This window comes from Cheilinus undulatus, linkage group 13, assembly GCF_018320785.1.
Source record: "Cheilinus undulatus linkage group 13, ASM1832078v1, whole genome shotgun sequence".
In the NCBI taxonomy this organism is placed as follows: domain Eukaryota; kingdom Metazoa; phylum Chordata; class Actinopteri; order Labriformes; family Labridae; genus Cheilinus; species Cheilinus undulatus.
Window position 1 is genome coordinate 34,372,706 of NC_054877.1, and position 26,337 is coordinate 34,399,042.

The 26,337-nt window shown below is 38.0% G+C and overlaps 2 protein-coding genes across 2 annotated transcripts; both read right to left on the reverse strand.

Annotated features, from left to right (window-relative positions):
- Positions 1 to 546: 546 nt before the first annotated feature.
- On the reverse strand, positions 547 to 12,585 carry ro60 (Ro60, Y RNA binding protein). The gene is made up of 9 exons (XM_041803956.1): positions 12,485 to 12,585; positions 9,380 to 9,985; positions 8,600 to 8,820; positions 4,601 to 4,747; positions 4,350 to 4,487; positions 4,120 to 4,236; positions 3,706 to 3,822; positions 3,375 to 3,521; positions 547 to 2,322 (listed from the first exon to the last, which is right to left on the reverse strand). The coding sequence occupies exons 2-9, from the start codon at positions 9,966 to 9,968 to the stop codon at positions 2,170 to 2,172; spliced, it is 1,629 nt and encodes a 542-aa protein (XP_041659890.1). The 5' UTR covers positions 9,969 to 9,985; positions 12,485 to 12,585; the 3' UTR covers positions 547 to 2,169.
- Positions 12,586 to 15,296: 2,711 nt separating this feature from the next.
- Positions 15,297 to 19,737, reverse strand: LOC121520226 (regulator of G-protein signaling 21-like). The gene is made up of 5 exons (XM_041803601.1): positions 19,688 to 19,737; positions 19,322 to 19,390; positions 19,172 to 19,233; positions 18,912 to 19,078; positions 15,297 to 16,301 (listed from the first exon to the last, which is right to left on the reverse strand). The coding sequence occupies exons 1-5, from the start codon at positions 19,735 to 19,737 to the stop codon at positions 16,011 to 16,013; spliced, it is 639 nt and encodes a 212-aa protein (XP_041659535.1). The 3' UTR covers positions 15,297 to 16,010.
- Between the last annotated feature and the right edge of the window lie 6,600 nt (positions 19,738 to 26,337).

The following is a 26,337-nucleotide window of genomic DNA, read 5'->3' on the forward strand; positions in this document are numbered from 1 at the left end:
AATTTACTTTCATTTGAAAACAGGACTTTGGACCACTGAGCAACAGTCCAGATCTTTTAATTCTTAGCCCAGGTGAGATTCTTGACATCTGTGGTTCAGGATTTGCTTGACACGACTAAGAACATAACACTTGTAGCCTATTTCTTGGACCCGTCTGTGTGATGGCTCTTGATGCACTGACTCTAGCCTCTGAAAACCTTTGCCAATGGACTTTTCCACAGTTTATGTTTTGAGATAGAGGATTTTAGATTTTTGTGAACTATAAGCTGAAGTCATCAACATTAAAAAAAAAAAAAGTCTTGAACCGTTTCACTCTGTACGACATTAATCAAGAATTTATTAAGTTTAACTTTTTGAAGTACATCATGGGGAAAAGTTGACTTTTACTTCATATTCAAATTTTTTGAGATGCACCTGAATACGTTATCAATTTCTCTTATATTAGATTTTTGTCTCTTTTTATTGTTGTAGAAAGTTCAAGCAATTTACACAAGATTATCTGTCAAGATAAATAAAGTTCAATCTTATCTTCAAAAAAACAATATCAAAAAGCAGCAAAGTGTTTATTGGGGGTTTACATTGCAACTACAGTCAAGAACTTGGATGTTACACATGTAGATACAACAGACTACATGACAAATAAGAAGTTAATCACGGTGGTAAAACATTTGTGGAGAACTTTACTTCATAATGGCTACCTCTCGTCAGGCTCTCAACTACAAATATCTCATTGACCACTTTATACAGATTTGTTCAGCCTTTTAGTCTTTTGGCCTTCAAACAAGAGACAGTGGACATTGTCTTTACACTGGGAATGACAGTATCAGCATGTGTGGAGAAAAGAAAAATTACTTCACAGTAATATGGTCAGAAAATTGTCTTCATAAGATGTGAATTAGACCAGAATGATTGATTAGTGAATGCTGTGGACTAAAACAAGAAGCACCACTGTAGTTGTTTGTTTGCCTTTCCACAAGATCAGCCCCTAAACTCTGTATGCGCTGTCTATTCAGTGTCTGAAGAAATATAAAGCATTCTACTTAAATCTCTACATATTTTAACAAAAGTACATTCAATTTTTACAGAGAAGTGGCAAGTATTGGTTAGTTTTTGCATAATGAACATTCTTACATAAATCGTACAGAACATCACAGAGCTAACAGTTTCAGTCTTGGTAAACAGTTGTTAAATAGCTATAATTTGCTCCTTCCTTGACATTATAATACAATAAAATACAAACATGATCCACTGAATTCAGACTGAAATATGAGAAGTTTCTTTCCCCAACTTACAGTAAACTGACTTATAAATTCCTAAAATATTCCCACAAGAACAAAATCATTAAGAGCACCAAGGGCATTTTTCTTTCATTGAACAAGTTTGCCAAGAGAATAAGAAATATAAATTTGGCTTAGGGGAAAAAAGCTAACAACTAAAAATTGATGCTTGACAAAAAGCGAGATTTTTGTAAATGCAATTGGAAAAATTAAAAATATAAAACATGATCATGTAAATCAACAAATGTGATTTCAAAGACGTCAGAGTACATTGCAGTTTTTCCTGCTTTTGGTGCTTTGTTTCAATTCCTCTCTTCACAGAATATCAATAAAAACTTTATAGTGTTGCTACATAAAATATAGGGACAAGTTTCAAATCAAAAATACCTCTACCATCACACCAAACCTGCTAAAATCATACCTCAGATACATACTAGAAACTACAGCAATTCTCCTTTAGCTAACCTTGCAGTTATGCTCACCTCTAACATTCAGACTCTTAAACTGCTCCTTTTTAGCCAACATATTTTCATAAATGGAGAAATTTCTTTTCAGAAACATAAGTGTCTCACCAAAAACCATCAAAGTCATCAGCCCATCGTACAGGCTGCTGTTTATACTCAAACACCTGGCAGCATTACATGCAGTGACACATTGTCTCTTATAACTTTCTTTTCATTTGTTAGAATAAAAAGCAAATATCTTCTCCAGAGTGTTGTCCAGCCCGCTGGACACTGTCAGTTGACCTGTAAGCGACATGATACAAAAGGAGAAACTGGAATTGTAAATGTCAACATCTTTTGGATTAGTGCTGTTTTAGGGCACTCTACATGCTAAGTGAGCCACCCTGGTCCACTTTGTGCCTCATAACTCAGATTGTCCCAAAACCCTGTCAGATGAGATCCTGGGCTAGGTTACGAATGACGCTCAGTGCTCCGAGGTCGAAGCCACAGATGCTCAGTAAACCCCGGTCATCTGTGTCTGCGATGGCATGTCCAATGGAAGTAAGTCCACACATCACCAACTTAGAATTAGCTCCTGTTTTCTGTAAAGATAATACACAAAAACAGATTTTAGGCATTTGTTTACATTTTTAACAGAAAAATCACAAGCACCACAAATGCCCTTCTATAAATAAATAAATACATAAATTAGGGCTGTCAAAAGATTACAATTTTTAATCAGGATTAATATCAGGATTTCTGTAGTTAATTTTGATTAATCACACCCTATTTATCATAATATTACTATTTAAAAACTCCACTTTTTTGCATTTAAAACTGGTTTGTGTCATTTTGGATGTTTCTACGGTTTTAAACCAAGGGTAAGAGGCTTTCAGTTTGGAAACAGCCCTACTTTTATAGGCAGACTGAAGAATTAAAATGAACATGAACTACGGAAAATAAACTAAAATTAACTAATAAAAAAAAATATCCCAGAAAATTCTTGATGAAGCAAACTGACACAAAAATGCAAAAAATTTATATAAACTAGAAAAGCACTTGGAGAGCACAAACCTCCGCTATTAGCCCTATCTCCCAATAGTAAAGAATCCTTTAAAAAATTCCTGGATCTGGACGGTGATCCGGATCATTCCCAAAATCTAATCAATTCTTCTTTACGTCATTTCTGACATTTACTGAAAATTTCATCAAAATCCGTCCATAACTTTTTGAGTTATGTTGCTAACAAACAAACAAACTAACAAACCCTGCCAATCACATAACCTCCTTTGCAGAGGTAAAAAGGAGATGATTTGAAAGGGAGCAGCAAAGCACGTCCTATGTTCTTTGGTATCAAAGGCTGTTAGAGTTTATATTTAATTTCTACTCCATTAGGTAGATGTGCTTGAATTTCATCACTTCAATGTCATACCTTTACAAAAAATGGGTCCCATTACTCTATGCCAAGTAACATTAGAAGAAAAAATATAAGAGTTTATGAATTAAAATGTATACCAATAAACTGACAATAGAGAATTTAGTATAGTTCGTCTGTGCTGATCAACTTTCAACTCATGTTTGGCTGAGCATATTTTAAGAAGGACATTTTTCAAACTAAAACCCCTCCTAAAAAGTTATGAATGGATAAATGTACCTGTCTATGCTTCTTTAGAGTCTCCACTGGGCTGGCAGCGAACATCCACAACGGGTTATTGGTCAGAATGATGAAAACATCTACTGTTTTCTCGTTCTCTGTGGCCCATGTGATGGGAAGGGTGCAGTCTGTGCTCCCACCAGGAATCTGAAACATGAAGTGTTGGATAGTTCACAAACAAAGGAACATTAAGAAACATTCAGTTCAGGGAGGATGGTATAAATGCAGTGCAAGCCTGCTACTACACTGCCCTGTATATGTTTAAAGTTTGTAGCTGTGTTATTATGGACTGCATGCATATAAACATCTTTGACTTTGTGACTTCCATTACCTTAACCAGTTCAATTGTAGCCTCTGAGAGAGTCATGTCAGCAGAGATGGAGCATGGAACCAAAGCACCTTCAGAGTAAGCTAACACCTCTGTGTCCGCCTCTGACCTAGCAAAAATCTGAGAAAGATTCAAGGATCAAAAGAACAGCACAACATCATAAAAAAACCTAACAAATAAACACACACAATGCTGCATCAGTATGACAAAGTGCTCAAAAATCCTGGGAATCATCTTTGAGAAGTCTCTCAGCTAATTCCTTCTGCTGAAGGAAATTTGCTGGAATCCATAGTATGCATCAGCAGATCAATCCCTCAATCCCATCTTCCTCTAAACATAGGGCAGCCTGAGCAGCTGCTCCAACTGGAGCAATTATTATCCACACAGTGTGAATTTCTCACTCTAGTATCGCCTTACCATAGTAATAGCAGCAGCAGCGACTGCAGTACTGATTGACGTCCCGGGGACTATGCTGCTCAGCGATGTGCTCACGTCTACCGCCACTACAAAGCGTTTACCCACCGGCTCCACATTCTGAGGGCAGAATAAAAATCATAAAACAAAAGCAAATATGTGAGGGGATTCTATTGGTAGCTGTCTGAATTTTAAGTTTGTGAGAAGCAATAAAGTAAAAAAAAAGAACCTACCATAAAACTCTTATAAAAAGCAGAGTCCATTGCTTTAAGGATGCTGCTGTCTGGTTCCCATTTTGTTTTACCCTGATAACCTTGGCCTCTTTTGTAGTTTTCTGTAGCCAAAAGTATGCTGAATGGATGGACCTGTGCCTGGTTGTTTCAAGAGAAAACCGTTATTGCTTAAAGACTGAGTTATGTGAAACAAACAAACTAAAACAAAACAAACAAAGTTTAAACTTAGAATCAGGCTATTCTCATCTGACCTTCTTTAGTGCCGTCTCACTCTGGATTCTGTCACACACAGCCTGTGTATCTGAACTTCCAGGTTCAAGTACTTTGTTTGACGTCATCTTACCCAAGATCCTCAGCAGCGACTGGAGAGGCATTTCCTTCAATAAAGCCCTCCATACCTTGAAAAAAGAAAGGAATTCACATCACTTAGAAGGATTAATGATTTGCAGTAGTGTGAGTATTTTAAAGATATTTGTTAGCTCAACCAAAGAATGCCCCACCCCTGTATTAACTGGAAAAGACTGCTGAGAAATGCAAGCCATTTGTTCTTAGAGCCCCCTCCCCATTATCTTTATGATTTCAGAGAGCCTACCATAAAATATCTGTGAGGATTTTAAAATTTTGTTGTTAGCTTCTAAAGCTCTTCATGGTTTGGCACCACCTTACTTCATGTTCACACTCTAGCCAAAGCACTGGGGTCTGCCAACCAGCTAAAAGCCAAGGCTCAAAACCAGGGGGATTGAGCTTGTGCAGTAGCTGCCCCAAAACTGTGGAACAGCTTACTCCTTCATATAAAAACTTCCCCCACTCCATAGTATTAAATCATTGTTGAAAACTCCTCTCTTCTTTTTGGCTTTTCTTTAAAGAGGAGATTTTAACAGATTATGCTCTTACTTTTACCATTATTTTATGATTTTCTAACTTAATTGATTTTAATATTCTAATATTATTCTATACTGATGTATTCTTGTTTTATGTTTTGCCTTTTACTCGGTGGAACAGTTTGGTTGACCCTGTTTTTTTTTAAAATGTGCTTTACTGTGGGACACAGATCTGTGCTAGAGATGTAGGCCTATGAAATGCTTTTTTTTCATTCTTTGTCTTTGTTTCGTCCTATTTTGTTCTACCTAAGGTTCAAACTGCCACTTTTTTCATCAAATATACTGATTGACTGAAAAAAAATACACAAATTTGTGTCATGATTTCTCAGAAACAGAATCAAGTGTTATTACCAACTACACTTTCACATACAATTTGATTTGGTTTCTGGTGCCAAAACAAATAAAATAACAGGTATTGAGAGGCTATTAGGAATATCAAGGGATTATGAACTTGGATTATTTTAGAAGAAATACTCTAGAAAAATACAAATATGAAAAATATAAACATTACAAATAGTATGTTAAGAAGCTAGTAAAAATATCATGAGGCTAATAAAAATATTAAGATGCTAGGGACTAAGACTGCTATTAAAAATATAGCAAAAAAGTATGTACAAATTATTAAGGAGGATCTCAACAGATGTGCAGGGATATTGGTGATCAGGTAATAGTGCTGATTTTTAAAGGGAATATTACACACAGTGTGCAGTTGTAAACAGAAGAGACAAGTCTTCAGACAAGTATTCTTGGGTACCATTACACCATGAAGACAAAAGAACACTGTTCAAATGTTGATGTTTGGGTCCTAAAAAGAAAAACTAATTTAACAAACTAAACACGTTAAAAAATCATATCATTACAGAAGGATTTACATGCTTACATCTTATTTTACTCCATTTCCCCGAGATAGCCTGAAAGTTCGGTAATTTCTCTAAGAATTTCCTTGTTATCTTGGGTAAACCAGCTTTTTCCGAACAAAAGGAAGATAAATAGGTTGAAATCTTGAGAAAAATTCTGAATTTTACTCATAATCATAGGAAAACCTAAAAAATGCATGTATGAAATTACTGTATGCCTACTTAGGGCTTCCAAGAGTAGAGTTTTTGTCACTTTCCCCCTCTAACACATTCGTGACCCACTTCTGGGTCCTGACCCACCAGTTGAGAACCACTGTACTAGACAAATGAGGAAAGACAATGGGTCCCTCAAATTGACTGCTTGTAAATAAAAAATAAAACTGGTTAGCAAGTTCTCCCAAAGACAAAAATATTTTACAAAGTGCAATAAAATTTGGATGGCAATTTACATGTATCAAAGTTAAAGGGAAAGGATGTTACAATTTTTAATAAAAAGTATGCAATAATTTAGGTTTAAAGATCCTCTCCCAATACAGTTTTGGTGCCAACACTTCATTTCTTATATTGTAGTTCATTTTTATTTCCCACTTTGTAATTAAAAGGGCACGTCATCATTTTAACATCCTCTGCTTCATACATGAGTGTAATATTTTATATTCTAGCAAGAAATAAAGCTCAGAGGAATGTGATTTTTTTGCCAGAAGGATGTTTGCTTTTTAATTTCTGCCACCACATTTTTTGTTTCTGAGTTGATCTTCTGTAAAAATCTGACTTTTTATCACCACCTTTGAATCTGAAGAACACATTTCAAGTATAAAGCTGCTTTAACCTGTTGAATCCTGACTGTATGATGATGAACGCTGACCTCTTTGGTCTCTCTGTGTCAGTCACTGTGGCAATAATGTGATTTTTATTTGACTGAGGTCTATTTATCATCAATATGAAGTCTTATTAAATGCTTCGGGATTCAGAAGCCTCTGGGAAAACATGCTGTAACCAAGATGTCAGGGCGCTCAATTTAAATAAATCATAATTAAATGTGTGAGCTGCACACACTGAAGGGAGAGTGAAAGAGAGACTGAAAGCACCAAAACTGAACTTGAATCGCGAAGCCTGTCAGTGCACTGTAAAGCTGTCGAGCCAATCAGTGTCAGTTTATGAAATCTTTCAAGTCTACAGACACAAACTGGCCGCTGTCTTTTAAAGCGAATTGTGTAGACAGTGCGTAAACTCAGAGATCTGCGTAGTTTCACCCATGCAGTCTCTTTACTATCTGTAAATTTTTTTTCCTTTATTTAAACCTTTTGTTATGACACTGCACCCCTACAACATTAGCATAGCGCTGTATCTGTAGGGCCCTATGAAGATTGAAGACCTACTCACCCCTCGGAGGCCTCAAACTCAAGTCGGATGGACTCAAGATTTTACGAAGTCCTGCAGTCTAAATGATGTTACATTCGAGTATCAATTAGCTTAATAATTCCTCCTGTAGCTACTGTAGTTCCCTTTGGTTGCTTAACAAGCCAATACGTGTCTGCATTAATGTAGCGGTCTGATATGAGGCAGACGGACAGACAGCAATGCATGGAGAGCGATGAGGAGAGAACCACTACATTTAGGAGTAAAACACAATGCAGCATCAAACTGCATGGACTGTTACAGACTGTGAGAGTAAAGAAAATGTAGGTGACAGGTTTACTTTTAACCATTTAACTTTAATGTTACTTTCTTATGAAGTTACTATCACTCTGTGTTTGAGAGAACAGAAGGATTTCTTCATTTACATTATTAACATCAGTTAGGACGTGATTATACACGTGGATGTGTCTTAAAATGTTGGAAATATCTGACTGTGAAACTGGTTATAATTATTTTATATCAGGGTTATCCAAATAATTGCTCCTGGGCCAACTGTGGCCCTTTTTCAATACATTGAAGGTTATTTTTATTTAATTATTGAACATTTTATTCATTTACATAAACAGGACACTCTTTTTATGGTAAAATCAGTGGAAAGGTTAAAAAATAGAATTCCAAAAAATTAAAAACAGAATTTGGAAAAAAAAGGGATTTTCATCAGGCCCTATATCTGTCATTCCCCCATGATTTTTACACATCATCTTTACTTTATGATACACTAGAAAAACAGCGACAGTGCAATGTCCAAGCTTACACTATGGGCTTAAATGGAAACATGACTTGATTTATACAAAGCCTTGAAGCAGATAATTTGCCTCAAGAATTTTCTTAATCCAGTCAAGGAATCGTTTCAGCCCTACAGCAATCCCATTAAAAAAGTCTGAAACACAAAAAGGACCATTTTAATATAAGATATTTGAGTTTGATGGAAAAAATGACCTTTCTTATGTGGATTGTGCATTTTTTAAACCAACAGTCAATTCTAAAGCAGATCAACATCTGTTCAGCTGTTTAATATATAGGCATCAGCTTATGCCTGTCACACAAGTGCTTCAGCTATCAGGTATTTCAGTCAGGCAATAAAAAGACTCACCTGTTTTGACTTCAGGTGGTCTGTCAGCAGCTGTTCCCTCTCTAGTTTGTGTTCCTCTATTAAATTGACGACCTCCGTTTCATCACAACTATGCTTGACCTTCTCCACCACTTCCAGATAGGAAAGCACTTTGACAACCTCCTCAGAGTTCTCTTTGTCTGAGTAAGCCGCCTGGACTTCTTTCCATCCTTTTGTTACATATTTGCTGATTAAGGCAATTGCTGCAAAGAGAAACACACAGCCATTTTGATTAAGTTGGAATTTTGTAAACTCATGACAGTGTGCTACAATACAGTTGAAAAACAAGTTATTAGAATATTAAGCATTTTGGAGCTATTTTACTTTGATATTACATGCATCAGCTCCACAACCAAAGATACAGAGAGTCTGAATGCCTGTTAGTAAGTGAGTGTTTATGCTACTGCCTTTTTATCACTGAATAAAATCATACCAGTTATGCTGGTCTGATCTCTTGAAACATACTTCTAACTGGTATTTAATTTAACTGCCTGTCTAATTTACAGTTGTGGGTGCTTTTGTTAGCCTGGAACACTGTAACTGTATGTAATGTAAAGTAAGAAAGGAACTATATCCTTAAATGAGGCAGTAAAATGGTAGGTTAAAAAACAATGGACATATTTAATTGGGAATTCTGCAATGGTATTTGACAAAACCTGAATTTGTGTCACCAATCTGACCTAAACTGTAGAGTATATGGCTCTATGAGGTGGTTCTATTCTAGCCTACCCTCTGTAAAAGGCAGTGTATGGTGTGACTCACCTTCATTGGCTGGTTTGGTGTGAGAGAGCCTGAGCAGATCCTGATGTTTCCAGCCCTCTCTCTGTTTACATTTGGTCACAGCCGCAGCCAGACTCAAGGTGTCCTGTTCATTGTACCAGTCAGATACTGCTTTCCTCAGGGCTCGTCCCCATATCCCACACTTCATACCCTCCTTCAGCTCCTTTTTGTTCTGGATGAAAGAGAAAAGGTGGGCAGGGTCCCGACAAACTTCCTTTACAGCTTTGAACGCCGCCTGTCTCGTCTTCAGCTCTGAGTGCTGGGAGCACAGAGCCAAGGCGAAAAAGGAGGGGCCGAGTCTGACAGCATGTCCATCTTGACTGAACCGTTTTATCTCCTCCACTACCTCAGCGCCCCGGCCCTCCTGCAGCAGGGAAAGCAGGGCTCCTGCAGTCTCCATGCTGACCTGCCCCTCCTCTCTGGCTGTGTATATGTCTCCTTCTGAGCCATAGCAAAGGAAGCGGCATAGTCTGGCCTTGTCAGTGACCTCCCATGCACAGCCACCACCACCTGTTGAGTTTTGGGTGTGGTTGCTGGATGAAGATATTTTAGTGCTTCCCGAAGGCTCCATTGCAAACTAAAGAAAGCCTGAAATAAAAAAATAGTGAAAGGAAAGTGACAAGGGTTGCAACATAATATATTTAATGGATGTGTTTACTGCATTTTTTTAAATTTTTAAATAAAAGGCATGAGATGTATCAGTACACAAGACCAGGGCTGAATGAACCGTTTATGAAATGTAAAATGGTGTAGGGCAAAATTTTCTTTTTTGGTCACAAATGCCAAAATTTGTTGAAAGCCTCTACTCTATCAATCCGTCCTATGGTGATACTTATCATAACACAATTCTGCAGGTGGGCTGAGCTGATTCTAAACAGTTTACCCATTAAAAAGCATAACTATGCTTTATGTTAGTGAAAACCTGTCAAAATATGGGTGGGCTGCAGGGATTTTTAAGTGGGTAACTTAGCAACTACCCCAAATATTAGAGAACAAGACCAGTGTTTCACAACAGTACAGAGTTCATTAAGCCACATTGAGTCAGATTAAAACAGAGAGGGGTCTGGGGGTCCTTCATCAGGATATTTAGAACATCCAACACCAAGTGCCCTGAATTATGGAAAATATTTCTTTAACAATTTGTGGAGGAAGATGATTAAAACTCTATAACACTGGCTAGAAAACAAAGATTGGATAAGAACATGTCTTAGTCAATGTGCCTTTAAAAAATTGGTACCTCTCATTGGTAAAGATTAGACTTTTTATGACCTTAATTATGAATGGCAATTTAAGACTATTTAAACCTTTACAGGGTCTTCAAAAATTTTAAAGGATCTACAGGAACCCTGAAAAGTTATTTATTGGTACCGTCAACAGAAAAGAATATATCTGTTGGCACCGATAAATATATCCGGTAGAAATATGTGATTGTATCAGGTGTGAATATCAGCCTATGTCAGCTGTGAAGCTCGTCTGTATGTACCCACAAGTTCGTGAAATTTTAGGCAGGACAAACAGACTTAAATCATCTGCAGTCTTTTTGCTTTCTTCATCCTCATACTTAAAATTATAGTGTGCATGAAGGACTGTGGTTGGTTTCTCTGCCAATCTTTAAACTGAAGGGTGTTTTAAGGATGGAAATCTTAAGTCTGAACAGCATTATTGCTTCCTAGGGATGCACAATATAATCAGCGTGGCATTGGTATTGCCCGATTTTAGATGAAAAAGTTAAATATCGGCACTAGCAGATATGAACATTTCTGCAGACATTTACAGTGGATATAACAGTTGTATGTATCATCAGTATTTATTTAATATTGATCTTAAATATCAGTAAAATGTGAAACTGTACTGCCAGGCAAAGGTGGCTGCCTAGGGTGCCACAAACTCAAGGAGGCCCTGAACATTTTGAATAATGCCCCAAAACACCAGTCTACTTCCCCGCTCCTCTTTCAGCTCTGCTTTGCTAAGCCTCACTTTACACAGGAGTTCCTTGGTGTCCTTTACAATAAATAAAAGTGTGCTTATTAATTAGGGCTAGAAACCACAATATGACCTCACACAGCATACACTTGTTCAAATTCTTTGCCTTTCATTTATTATACATCATAATCTCTATCATATTAAAGATCCATAGTATCATAACTACATCTAATTCATAAGACAGGTGCATAGACGAGGAAAGAGCCCATTAAAATTCCTGCACACTGCTTTGATTGCACAAATACGTTGGAAATGTTTCAATGCCAACACGTTGTCAAGTACTTGCACAATTTCAACACTGTACAAAAGTTTGCCGGCAAAACAAAGCCAATGTCTGATGCCTATAATATCTATATCATTGCTGTGGTATTGGTATATCGTCGCAGTTTTAGAGGTAATACAGCAACCTTTCCAATAGCATGCCGACCATTAAACAGTATATTAGGTAAGGCTCCAGTGCAAGCCCACTGGCCAACCTTAGATCCTCCACAAAAACAAGATAAGGTTGACTTGGCTCGCAACAATACTTACTCACTGCCTCGCTGCACGGCCAGAAATAACTTAAAGCCGATTAAAGGACATGATGATACACATGAGAGAGATACAAGTGACCATGAGCTGTCAATACAGGACTGTACCCAGGCTCAACACACAATGTTTATCGATCTTGGTTACTTACATGTCAGACTCAAGTGAGCTAACGTTACTAAAGCAGGTTAGCTAACTTCGGCTAGCAAAGGAGGGCAGTGGTGGGAATGCGAAGTTAGTTAACGTTAGCTAAGTGGCTCAGTCGACTGTAACAATATTTTATTAACGACAAGAATATCTGACCTAAATATTTACAAATGGTTCTCATGCACAGGTGTGTTTGTTTCGGGTCCCTCCTGTCAAACCTAACAAACTAGCAAGTCTTAAATCTGAGCTTCTTTTTTTTTCCAGCCGGACACCGGAAAGCTGAGCTAACGAGGCGGTTTGAAGCAGCTCGTTCAGGAGAGCAGATGCTAAGCTGACTTCAACTAATCAGAGCTGAGTTTACTCTGAACGCGTCATGTATTTAATTTTGACGTTTCATTTCAAATATATACGATTTATGACTTAACTTACCGTAAATATGTATACAGTATTGAATTCTTAAATGTGGCTGGACGTAAAGAGGCCTCCCCTCCGCTCCGACCGTCAGGGAGATAACGAGGGGCGGGGCCGCGGTGGATGCTGGGATACAGAGTGCCATCACACACGGCTAACGTCTCTCTCTCCCTCCTTTCAGATGTTCTCGCACATACATGTATTTTTTCTCTTTCCCAGAGGTACAAAAAGAACACGACTAATATACTCAAGCCAAAGCATAGTCACTTTGGCAAGTAAGAGTACAGTAAAAGTACTGGTCCAAAAATCTCCTCAAGTTAGAGTAAAAATATTTAAAGTTAACTTTAAGTAGGCTACTAAGGGATGAGTAACTATGGAGGAGTTGTACAGTAAAACAGGATTTTACTTGTTGGAAATAACAACAAAAGAATAGATCTCCAACCATGTTCAGGTAAAGTCACCCCTCTATAAAAAAGTAAAATTACACCAAAAAAAGGTTACAATATGACAGAGCTGAAGTAACTTGTGAAAAACTGTGGCAAGGTATATCTATGGTGTCTCCTTTGACAAAACAAAGCACAAATTCAACCATTGCAAGGCAATGCATATTGATGAAGAATAGGCACTATACATCCTTCAGGAGTACTTAAAGGCACAGGTGGGAAGTTGAACTTTAACTCAGTGTATAACTTCAACCATGGTGTAAATGTGTCTCAAATCAAAAACAGCAAGAACCCACCAACATGATCAACAGAACCCCAGCACTGATCACTGTACAACAGGCAACATCCAAACCCATATAAACACACATAAAACATCTAAACACTCTCCCCAAGGACATGATGGGGAAATCTGCCGAAACATCCCCTGGATTTAGAATCACAGTGGGGAGAGCTTATCAACTGACTCTTTACAGAGTTGAACGAACACTGTGGTGGATCAAGACTGGCAAATACTGCCAACACTGTAGACCATTGCACTCAGAATGAAGTAAAAATAACAATCAACTCTGAAATATCTAACCCTGAGATCTCAACACTCCAGTTTTTACTGTTTTGGAATATTATGTAGTATCATTCTCTCTGTGTTGTCAACATAGGTGGAAAAAGTAAAAAAGTATTGTATTCAAGTAAAAGTACAGTTACTCTGCAGCACTTACTCGAGTAGAAATAAAGGTACTGATTTCAATATATATTCAAAATAGAACAAGTACCCATAAAAACTACTTGGTTACAATAATTAAGTAAATGTAATAAGTTACTTTCCACCCCTGGAGATAAGCTCAAAGTTGGTTTCTATTCCATTCAGTTCAATTCAATTGCACAAGCCTTATCAGCATGGAAAACATCATTTTGCATTGCCAAACTAGTGTACAAAACATGATAATAGTAACAACAGAAAGTTATTATAACTAGTATATAAAAAAATCTGGGTTTAATTTAAATTGATGGTTTAAAAATGTAGAAACTCTATAAGTTTTTTTTTTTTTCAAAATATGTCCAGTCTTGTTCATATTGGTGATGCAGTGTTTTAGTCTCTTTTTTTTTTTTTTTTGCCACAACAACTCACATAATGTGCTGCAGCATTTGCACACTCTTGCAGTTAACCCAGCAGATACTGAAGCTTCTGATCCTGGTTCATTCTGATGAATTGTTTTTGTTTGCTCATGATAGCTGGTAAGAACTTGTCTCTGATGTCCTAATGAAATGGATAGAAAGTGCAGCTACAGTAAGTTCTTTGGACTGAGGGGAACAAAATGTTGCTTTTTCGCCATCAGACAAGACGCTATGTTTGGTGGACACCAAACACTGTACATCACCACAAAACCGCCATCCCCACTATGAAGTACGGTTGTGGCAGCATCTAGCTGTGGGGATGCTTCTCGGCAGCCAGTCCTGGAAAGCTTGTAAAAGCAGAGGGTAAAATGAATCGAGCAAAATATAGGAAAATCCTGGAGGACAATCTTAATAGTCTGCAAGAGAACCAAGGCTTGGGAGATTTATTTTTCTGCAAGATGATGACCCAAAGCATAAAGTGAAAGCTACACAGAAATGGTAGTAAGGCAACAAGGTGAATGTTTTGGAGTAGCCCAAGCCTCAGACCCAATCCAAAAGAGAAACTGTGGCTGGGCTTGAAAAGGGCTGTTTCATACCCTATCCTCATGCAACCTGACAGAGCTTGAACATTTTTGCAAAGAAGAATGGAGTGAAATTGCAGGGTCCAGATGTGCAAGCCTGACTGAGACCTATCCACACAGACTCAGTGCTGTGATTGCAGCCAAAGGTGCATCTACTAAATACTGACTTGAATGGGGTGAATATTTATGCAGTCATTTATTTTACATTACACATTTTTGTGTAATTGACATTACTTTGTGGAAAGCTGTTCCCACTTTGACATTTAAGAGGTTTTGTTGTTTTGTATTTTTTTTTGTCAAAAAAGCCAAATCATATTGACCATGATTGGTTTATGAAATCAATAAAAGGTAAAAAAAAATAAAAGGGGGTCAATACTTTTGTATTAAGGTAATCAAACACTAATTTAAATAGGCCTGCTTATGCACATTTTATTTCATTTGACCAAGTTTGTTCAGTCAAAAAGGTAGTAGTAGTTACTATTACACACTATACCCTTAAAACTAAGACTAAGACCCATAAAAAACACAAGATGTCTGAATTTTCACATCTATTACATTTATTACTTCTTATGTCTTTCTTGAAGAGAGTCCTAACTAAGGTAGCAGCCAAACAACATCACAAATACATAAAAAAGACATACACTACATGGGAAAACCACACAATTAAAACAAAGTCGTCACATAGCTCTGTGGCCTTTAAAAAAAATAACCATATACCGTTCTATGCTCTTCAACTTGTGTAGTGTATGATTCAATAAATAATACAATAAAATGATTACAAATAATAATCATTTTTATGGTTACTTGTTGGTAGAAGAACATGTCATTGCACACAAAATGAATCTGCTTTTTTCTTAAATTTTTTGATTCCAGAGGGTCTTCGGTTCTCTGCTTGTTTTCTCCTTCACCACTGGGTGGCGGTAGAACTTCAGATTTTAGTACACAGCTGGAGACTTTTTTCAGGTGATGAGTTCCTTTTTACAGATCAACAGTACTTCAATATGACCCACAGCATAACCTCAAATGTACTGCCTTGTTTCATGGTTTGTATATGTAAAATAAATTCTAACAGTAAATATTCATCATATACACAAAGATCCTGCAGTTAAATGAACTCAACTTGAACAATAAAAAAGGTTTACATTCATGACTTTAAGCCCAAGGGTTAACACTTTAACATCTATGTTTTTATATCACTCATGTCCTGTGTTAATGGTGCGCCAGATGGCACTGCCTGCAGTATATTTTGTTATATTGCACAGGCACAGGGTTCACTCCATGATATTAAGCTGTTATGCTTGTAAGGTGACATTATGAGGGAAGGGGAAGTGCCTGCACTGTTTCTGTCATCAACAAACCTTGAACCTGCGTCTGTTCTACATTTTACACCATCAACCCTGCGTGATCTCAGTAGTTGTGCAAGAGATAGAGATCATGCTGCAGACTGACCGAGTTTAAGTCATGCTGTCTCTGATCTCCTGTACTCTTTGTCCTCCAGGCCTTTTGCAGCTTTTCTCGGCATCTGTGTTGAGAATCTGCACTTAACAGGACTCTGTGTTGCTCTGACTGAATGAAGCGTGGGAAGGCGTCATTCTCCATCAGACTGTAGATTTTCCTTTGGGCAATGACAAAACATGAAGGACTTGGTTGATGGAGACTCTGTCTGATGATCTCTCTTGTCTGGAAATCTAAGTTTACCTGCAAATGTGAGGTGAACAATGGAAATAAAATCAGTGAACAAGCAGTAAATAATGTGGAAACGCAGCTGTCTGCTTGATAACTACAGTCATACAATCTGGTAATGTCTCAGGTCTTTGTAAGTTTTTTAATGAAGGTCATTCACTGCTGTAGCTTCTTTTTTAATCCAAAAGAAAAGCATTTATAAATATGCACAGTGCCTTGCAGAACTTTTATGCATGTTTGGGTCAAAAATTGAGGCTGAAGTTAAGGCGAGTAAGCCACCTTAGGGCACTACTGGTTGGGAGGCAGGATTGACACTGTCCCGAAGAGCTCTGGATGTTCTTGCATATTACCCGGAGGAAAATAATCTGTTAAAAAATAACAAAGTTCACACCTTAAGGGTGGAATAAAGGGTGGATGTGGCAAGTAAGTAGGGCCTAGAATACCATCTGGGTGGGTAGTAAGGTTGCCAAGAGCGTGGTCATGCTGTGGATGTCCCATTGTCCCAAAAACGATGGCGGTCTGCAGTTGTATCAACAGGGCTGAAAGGCCCCAGACAAAGACATGCCATCAAACTTGACCTTTGCTGCCAAGTAACACACACATAACACACATTACATAATATGTAAATGTGAGCAGGGCAGGACTGATAATTATCACGTACAGTTCAGAAGTCGAAGAGTGGAACTTTTATTTTAGAGGTGTTACTGTTCCCAGAAGGTGGCGCTATCGCAAAACAATGAAATTAACATATACAGTACTTAACAAATGTATTAGACCAACGCCTAATGTAAGATTTATGCCACAGCTGCCCGAAATTAACAGCATTGATAACAACCAAAATCTTATTTTATGTTTCTGTAATGGTTAATACATCAGATTATAGAAGCTCTTCAAACAAAATGACTATTTGCTTGTATTCCTGAACAGAAAAAAAAAAGTTTTAGTGCTTGTTTAATTTCTGAATTTCTGGCCGGCTCAAATTTGGGTATAAAAAGGTGAATTCAGTTTGAAATTCCTTATTTCTCTTCGAAAAGATAAAACGTAGAGAGTTCACTGAAAATGAAAGAGTCTGCATTAAAGCACTTCATGATGCTGGATGGTCTCTGAGATAAATACATGAAGTGTTCTCACAGTGCTTCGTATTCACAAAACAAAACTTCAGACTCTGCTTTGTGTGCTTAAAATCAGGTCCAGATAAACGTCAGGAAACTTGATTTATGGCCAGATATCAATATCCACAGACTAGGAAACAGTTTGGATCTCTGTCGAGTCCAGATATTTCCAATTTAAGCAGATATTAGTCCGTTCTCCTCCCGTTTTTGCTGCTCCTTACAGAGCAGACTTCTGTGTTTCCATGCCAAGTAGATCTATGCACTCACATGTCGATCAACCAATAGGCAAACAGTTTAACCCAAGACACACTTAGGACCGCCCCCTCATTTGAATAACATTTCCCGCTGCATTTCATGCTGACAGTGTCTGCAGCATGAAATAAATTAATGTGAGAGCAGAGGACTTTTATCTATTTATTGATATTTAATTCTATTTATATATTTATTTTTGTATTTATTTCCATTTATATTTATTTTTTGTATTCAATTTTTGAATTTTATTTTTTATTTTTGTTTTTATTTTGACTTTTATTTATTTATTTATTTTTAATGTTGGCAGGTTTGGGCCTCCATAGAGGTGTGGTAATGCTCCCCATCACCAGGGAGGCATCCTTTAATAAAACATGTCAGTACTGTGGCAAAATATTTAGGTCTTTATTTCAAAATCGTCGAAATAAAATGACCCAACAGAGTCACCTCCTGTTGCATGTAGCTCTTACCCAGTCCCCAGACTGAGATTTGGGATTTTTGGGATCCCTGTGGGGCTTATTTGAAGCAAAGATTGTTGCAACCAGCAGAATACATAGATCTTTCACAAGGACTGAATGCTACACAAATCTGAGTTTGGGGGGATGTTTAAGCCTCTAAATTAACAATTAATTTGCTGGAATGATAAAAAACACAAAATAAATAAATAAATAACAATAATAATGACAATAATAACAATAATAAGAACAATCATCATCATAATCATAATAATAATAATAGCAACAGCAATAATGATTATAATAATAACAATAATAATAATAATAATAATAATAAGTCCTTGAATTACAATAGGGTCCTTGCTGTTGCTTTGTCCTTGTGTTAAAATAAAAAAGGATAGATGTAGGCCTCTATGCTATCAAACAAAATACTCTGCTTTGAATAAATAATTGTGTTTTTAGCCTTTAAAAATGAGATTACCATTCTCCATTTCCTGTGCTTGCAACTCCCGAAAAACAGATGTTTGCAATATGTCAGACATCATCAGACGGCTTGATCCTAGCTGCGACAGCTCAGTTCAGGTGTCATGGTGTGACTGTAATTAGCTGGTAAAATCTATCAATATGTTCATGTCAGAACAGCATAAAGTTGCAGATCTCACTGAGTCAGATCAATCTGAACTCTGTCATCACCAGGAACATTTCCCTCTACTTGCAAACGAGCTTAACTTTTATATTTATACTTTTTTTATAGCACGCTTTTACTTACACAAACACATTTTGCTGCACAAAAAGTTTGGTTTAATTACCTGTCTTGGAGCGTCAGCACATACAAACTCTTCATAGATACTGGCTGCTCCTTGTTTTAGCTCCTGTAGACCATCAAAGGTTTTGAAGTCTTCACATGCGAGCCAGAAGTCCAGATTTTCCTCACAGAACTCCGATTTCAGGAAGTCCCTAAATGTTATTTTTCCAGCTTTCAAACAAGAGAAAATAATTTCATTAAAAAGAAAAACAGTGACCAACCATGATATTAGTATTGTGCTGCATGAAAACAGACGATAATTACATTTCTGAGAAAGGAGAGCCTCAAGAGAATTTCTCTGTGGGCTTGTTTCATTTGTTTTGTGCCTGCAGATGGAGGAAAATGAAAGTTTTTAGAATTGTTAAAGAAAACATCAGACAGAACAATATTAATGACTGCATTAGGACAGAACACCTGTTGATTCTCCTCCATGGTAATGGACTCTGGATGAAGTTATGTACTTTGGATTTCCATGCTTTATGTCTACAAGAAAGGACAAAGAATGATAAAGCAGCAGCATGCAAAAGCCCTCATATAAAGCTTCATTCCAATGCAAATGAGACATAGCGCAAGAGCAGACAGGCCTCTAAGGGCTTAATATGTTTTGATCATAAGGTCAAAAAGCTTAAAAACTTAAATTATGTACTTTTGATTTCCATGCTTTACATCTATGGGAGTGGATGATGGTAGGATTAGATAGAACTGTGCGGGTGCTTTAAACTTAAAGCTTCAAAATAAGCCTCATTGCATTGCAAATGCGAAATTTAAGACTGTACTTACATGCTCTTTGTGTCCTGGAGATGCAGAGATGTCTTGCAAAAAACATTCATGTTTACTTCAAATCACAACAACATATACGTATACATATACTTCCTCTCAGCTTGCATGATGCTGCTACTTTTTCTGTAGTCCCGGTCACATCCACAACCTCATCCTTCCTCAAACCCAAACTCTTGTTTCTCCCAGCACTTTCCTCCCGTTTTGTCTCTATCTTTAACCTCTGTTGACATACAGCCTGATTGTTATGCAATAAGAGGGAGCCACATGAATACTCGGAGTGCGTCAAACCTTGTGCTCTTGCTTAATTTATCACAACCACCATCATATTCTCCACGGCTAAATGCATTACACAGGCTGTTCAAAGTCATTCACTCTCTACTTTATTAAGCTCACCATTCAAGTCTGTGCTATTTGCAGTCTGAGGTCAAGTGGTCACGAGTCTTCCTTTTCCTTTTATTTTGCCATTCCTTCAGTGAGTCTTTACACAATCTGAATAACCTCCTCAAAACTGATGCGGCTGATGAAAGCCCTGATCAGATTTTTCTCATAATACAATCTAGAAGAGCAACTGAAGTCTTTTCTTGATTCATTTATGTAGTTGATGTATAAAAGTCTAATTCAAATATTATGTTTATAAACACCCCATTTAGCAGTTGTTAGAATTATAAAGTATGCATGATATTGGATTTTTTTTAAAATTTATTTTTACCAGAATCTGATACGCCGATATTCACAGATTATTTCTAGCCAGCAATGATATTGATACGGATATTCAAATATGTATATCAGACCTAAAACTTCAGGCTCTTGAACACATTTTAAAGTATAAGGATGAACAAAGTGTACTTAGAACACACTTTGAACTTTAAAGTTTGGGAATGAACAAAGAAATGACCTCGACTGGTGTAGGTCTGTTGGCCAAGCCTAAAACTTTACAAACTTTTTTAGCACAAATGACAAATTACAGCCAAAATTTACAGTGGATATATGTGAATATTCAGAGCAAAAATATCAGTTTTAAATATCAGCAGAAATTTTGCCATCTGCTGATACTAATATCAGGCCAATAATATCCTGCATCCCTAGTTTCTAACCCTAATACCACTAATAATAGGGTGGCGATATGCCTGGCTTTAGGCTTGACAGTCCGGAATTTAAATACCTTGTCTGGCATCTGGTGCAGCCTAAACCTGGACGCTTATTTGTCCTCCTTTTGGAGTCACACCTGAATGTAACACAGCATACTGTCCAATGCTGTAACACTCACGGTCCAGCGAAAGTTTGGCCAACAAATATGATTGGCTGAAAGTGGTGTCAAATGATTATCTGATATATCATTGGTTGAAAATGTAAACAAGCCCCCATGTGCTAGCTACATGAAGTCGTCACGTTAACAGATTGTTAGAATGCCGAAAAGACAGACGTCAGAACATTCATTTATTGCTAAAAGCAACAAAGATGACTTCCATTCGCATTGTACTCTTTGTCAATGTGATGTGGACGTCAGCACCAAAGGAAAGGGGGCCAGTGATAGGCATGCTAGCACGGACAAACACAAAAGCGACGCGGGTACTGCTTCCCTGAAGTCTTTTGTCGAGCCGCAACATCGCCTAGGAGGACAAAATATCCACTGCAGAGTTAAGTTATCATGCAGTCAAGCATCACCAGCCATACAGGAGTGTAGGCTGTGGAGCGAAAGTTGACCGAGATCTTCAGGGACTCATACTACATCATGATTTATTACAGATCAAATTCTCCTTCAATGAATAGAGTTGCTCAGAATCACTGTATCATGATACCATCACTATCATGGACAATATTGTATTGTAGTGGGGAATATACTATAGTCCTATTTGTTGCAATTATTCTTGCTTCCCCAAGTGCTGCAAAGTGTCCCCCTTTGGTGCTATGGAAATGGCCACCCTATTGTATAATACTTCATTTCATACTATTTATCTAGGGCCTTAACCTAACCTTGCAAAACAAGATGGATTTGCCAGACTGTTGTCATGCAAATCCATCTTGAAAAACTCCAATCCACAACATTTGTGCCAAACCCATATAAGGCTCTGATCAATCAATTTGCAAGGAAACAACATGAAAGGAGGAAGGAAGGATACCAAATTATGAAATAAGATGGACCTACAGTGGCAGTTTTATCAGAACTGGACCACATGTCTTTATTAAACAAGAGCAACGAGCCACACTGAAAGCTCTTCGTGACCCAAAAGATGTTCTAACTCTTCCGCCTACCTGCTTTGGCATGAGTTTGAGATCGTTATTGGTGGGGTTGAGTTGTACTATAAGCCAGTGTAACAGTGGCCACTGACAAGGTAGCAATTAGCTTGGATGTTGCTGTAAAAATAAAAGCAGTTTAATCAGACCTCAACCACATTTCTTTACTAAAACAAGAGCAAAGAGCCACACCAAAAGCTTCTCTTATCAGAGATGTTTTTGCACCCTCTCAGTAGACTTTGGCATGAATTTTAGCCACCGACAGGCTTAGGTGTTCAAACACTGCAGTAGCCTTAGCCTGAATAGTTTAGTTTAGCACTGGAGCTGTGCATATCTACTACCTCACTTTGCCTTGTTGCTCTGATTAAAAGAGATGAGTTGCACAACTTCAGTTTTGAGCTGATGATCGGAAACTACAACAAAAATACCATCCAACACATAAAGACATAGAACATAGAAAATGATCAATGATAGTTTAATATTCAAGATGAAAAGTTACATAGTTACCATGACTCACGCATTTCAAGGCAAAACCATGATCTGAATCTTAAAAAAAAAGGACCATCCACACAAGAGACTGACCTTTCCATCCTTACTGACAGGCACCTAGCAGGGTTGAGTGTAACTCTACCACATCATGTTGATAAAATCTGCTCTGTAACTGTTATGCAATGAAACCTAGACTTACAAAGTGACTAATACTTCCACCTTTTTTCTGTCTCCTTGCCAGGACATCTTACTATAAATGAATGGTACAAAGACCACATTAAACCTGAACTCACTACGGGACTTATTGCTCAAGAAATAGAAGCTGTGTGCAACACGAGGTTGTTGTATTAAACAGGAAGACGGTTTCCTGAACAGGATAAAGAGCTGGCTAGCATCTTGTGTTATTTATACATACACTTCATGTCCAACAGGATTTCACACACAAAATAAACCCTACTCTAAAAAAAGTGAAAATCATGACAATACAATTTTATTTTTCATTCCTTAAGAGCAATTTCAGTTTCTTCAGTTTTTTTCAGTTTCTGTGGTCAGTGGGTGCCTGCTCCAAGAACTGGCATGCCATGTTTTATTGAGCTGAATGGGGCCTGTAGTGCCACATTATATGATAATGCCGCATTATGTAATAACCCTAACCATAGGACTTAGTGTGGGCTCCAAGGTATGCCCTATCCAACTACCTTGCCCTAACTCTAACCGCTTAGTGACTTATGCCTAAACCTAACCCCCCTTCAGGGCTCTAGACTAAACACCTAACCTTAACCCTAGGACATAAGGTGGGCTCCAGGGTATACCCTACTACCTTGCCCTAACCCTAACCGCTTAGTGGCTTACAAAATGCAGCGTTATTAGATAATGAATTGAAAATTTATCACATTATTACATAATGTGGCGTTATTACATAATGTGGCACTACAGGGCCCAAGTGAAAGGGCAACTTCAAGCTAGTGTTCCGCAAAACCAATTTGCAACATTATTTGGTGAGCCTATCTCCAAACTGAAGGCCAAGCTCCAGATAAATGTCAGAGACAGGCCGCTAAGTGGTGGTCCGAAGAAGACGAGACCCCAAGAAGACCGTTTCATCACCCTGTCTGCACAGACAATCTGGAACAGACTGCACTCAGCCAGTCTCTGGTCTCATAGGGCTGCCAGGAGGACTGCCATGACATCCCTTCACAGCCAAGCCGTCAGGACCGCGCACTTGAACCTTAACATGTGGAGGAACTTTATGTTCAGCAATGAGTCCGGATTCTGGCTACAGCAGTTGGATCATAGGGTCAAAATGTGGAGAAGCAAAGAACGCTATGCTGATCGCTGCACCATGAGAGTCACCCCTAAATTAAACCAGATATGTGTTTGTTCCATCTCCACTCCAGAATGGCAACAGAGCAGTTTTAGGTAATGAGAATGCTTCCACCAGCTCTGTTGCACTGTATCTCTGCTCCAGCAGAGCTCCTGCAGTCTGGAGCCTTTGGCAGCAGAAATGCAGGACTTCAATTTCTGAAGACAGAGACCTGTGCATAAATTCAGCATGGAGTAGATAGAACAGGGCAGGAAATGTTGCCAAAACCAAATTAAAATATCAGGTTAAAGTTCAGAATAAAACACTCCGTGTTGATGCAAGATGGTATTTCCTTTCACTACAACAGTTAAAGCCTTTATGGGGCATAGCAGAGCCTGTAATCAGCAGGTCAGAGGAGCAAAAAGAAGCGCATTTATTTATAAAGGGTTACTGTCCCATGGTAGAAGCACAAAAATCCACACCAGGACAAAACAGAGACAAATCAAAGAAATTTCATATTCCTGCAGTTCAGAACAATAGCTTCATGTGTGTTTGGTATGTTTCATAGCACTTAAGTAGTTTCTACTTGCATGGTCGGGTGTGATTCTGTAACTACCGCGAAACTCCTCAGTGTCACAGGTCTAGCAGTCCAGCAGTGCTGCTTCGTGATGCACTGCAAACGCAGTCATTGGGTGTTGACGGACAGCGGGGCACACAGTCTAACTGCAGTGCAGCCGTGATGGACAGGAGAAGTATGCAGCCTGTTGCACCAGCTGTGAATAAGTTCTGCCTTAATTTATGGTGCAAAATCCACACTAAACCCTACGTTGAAACTAGTAAGTTCTAACTAAAGTTGTGTCATTGTTCAGTTGCAACACAGAGACGTAAGGTTGCATATGTGAGTATTGTGAAGCCTACAGCCTAAACCTAGAGACCTAGAGCCAGTATAAAACAACAACACTGATATCGAGTGGTGAAATCGCTAATAACACAAGATAACATAACAGTGGATGGCGGATGATCTCTGCTCATGGAAAACAACAGTTACTGATCATGGAGAACGCATTGCTGACTCCAAATCCTCAACTACTTGTCATCCTCCGGGTTATCACGTCTTTTAGAGCTATCACTATGACAGCCATATTCTATGGAGGACTTTACGCCTAGTAGGGGTTAGGTGTAAGATTTAAGTTAGAACTTAAGCCTACGTTGAAACTATCACAGCTGGTGCAACACCTTAAATGTTAGAAGAGTGTAAACTCCATCGTAAGTAAGAACTTACGTTCAAACTAGGCTACGTTTGAACTTTCGCACAGCTGGTGCAACCCATAGCTGGTGTATTTTAGGGGTAACATCTTTTGGTGGAGGCAGTGTGAGGTTGTGAGGCGGCATCCCCCTCACTGGAAAAACGAGCCTTGTTATCATCGAAGGCAATCTCAATGCAGAGAGACATTGAGATGGGATTCTGCAACCAGTGGTAATCCCGTATCTCCAGTCTGGTACCAAACTCTATCCTCCAAGATGACAATGCTTGCCCCCACAGAGCAGGGTTTATCAGAGACTGCCTCCAGAATTTGAGAGTGGAGAGGATGGAATGGCCTTCCAGCTGTCCTGACCTGAACCCCACTGAATGCTTGCTGTTTGTGCTGTTAAATAACATGTTATCCCAAGGAGGAGACTTGTTTATTATCAATCTTTTTGACATTGTTGTGTAATCAAGCATCAAATCTTAAAATTAAAATTAGACTAAACTGGCAAAAATTACACATTTTTTCTACTAAATTCCCTTTAATCTGCTGATTTGGAATCTTCAATTGAAACCCTTTGTTGCACTGAAATATCTGAAAAATGTACAAATGTATGACACAAAAACAGTTAAACATGTTAACATGATTCATGAATCAGGTCTTTGGCTGACCAAGTCATGTAAACATAAGCAGAAGAAAGACTGAATAATTAGTCCTATACTTCTGTTACACTATTAACTAAACCACATCAGTACAGTAACATTTATTTAGGCCACATGGGAAGCACATGTGACAACTGTTCCTGTTTGTTCAACAAATTAAACTCAAAGTGGGTCATCTATGATTGCCATGATCCACATTTCAAGCTTTTGTAGTCCATGTGACTGGAGAATAATTCTGTTAGCTCCTGCTGCATATTAAACTGTGTCAATCTACATGAAGAGCTTATATAACCCATAACTACTGATATGATACAAATACATGGAGTAGAAGTGCATGACAGGCTCTGTACATTGATGTCCTTTTGGATAGTTTTGAACAACATGGCCCTATCATCCTAAGCCAACAACTTTTAATAATAATAATAATAACTTTTGCACTTCACATCTGAACATAGCAACAGCTCAGGGGTTAAACTCAGAAGTCAAAGTCATACTTTGTTTGTTGGTAGTCCGACTTTCAATACAAACAAAAAAAGAGGAAAATATGAAAAACAACTTTTGTTTTCAGACACGCTAGCAGATTATTGAAGTAGATTTCCCAGGAAAAATAACAAGGCAAGAATCACAGATGCAGAACTTATAGATCTGACAGCTTTTATCAACGCAGTCAATCTGCAGACCTGCCGAAGATGCATACACTGTATTTGAGTTCTTATA

Excerpts from the sequence above, each read along its gene's own strand:
- ro60 (XM_041803956.1), bottom strand. The coding sequence starts at position 9,968 with ATGGAGCCTTCGGGAAGCACTAAAATATCTTCATCCAGCAACCACACC. Across the intron at positions 4,488-4,600 it reads GTGAGACGGCACTAAAGAAG|GCACAGGTCCATCCATTCAG; the intron begins GTCAGATGAGAA and ends TGAAACAACCAG. Across the intron at positions 3,823-4,119 it reads CTGCTGCTGCTATTACTATG|ATTTTTGCTAGGTCAGAGGC; the intron begins GTAAGGCGATAC and ends AATCTTTCTCAG.
- LOC121520226 (XM_041803601.1), bottom strand. The coding sequence starts at position 19,737 with ATGAATGTTTTTTGCAAGACATCTCTGCATCTCCAGGACACAAAGAGC. Across the intron at positions 19,234-19,321 it reads CCATGGAGGAGAATCAACAG|GCACAAAACAAATGAAACAA; the intron begins GTGTTCTGTCCT and ends CTCCATCTGCAG. Across the intron at positions 16,302-18,911 it reads GTGCTGACGCTCCAAGACAG|GTAAACTTAGATTTCCAGAC; the intron begins GTAATTAAACCA and ends TCACATTTGCAG.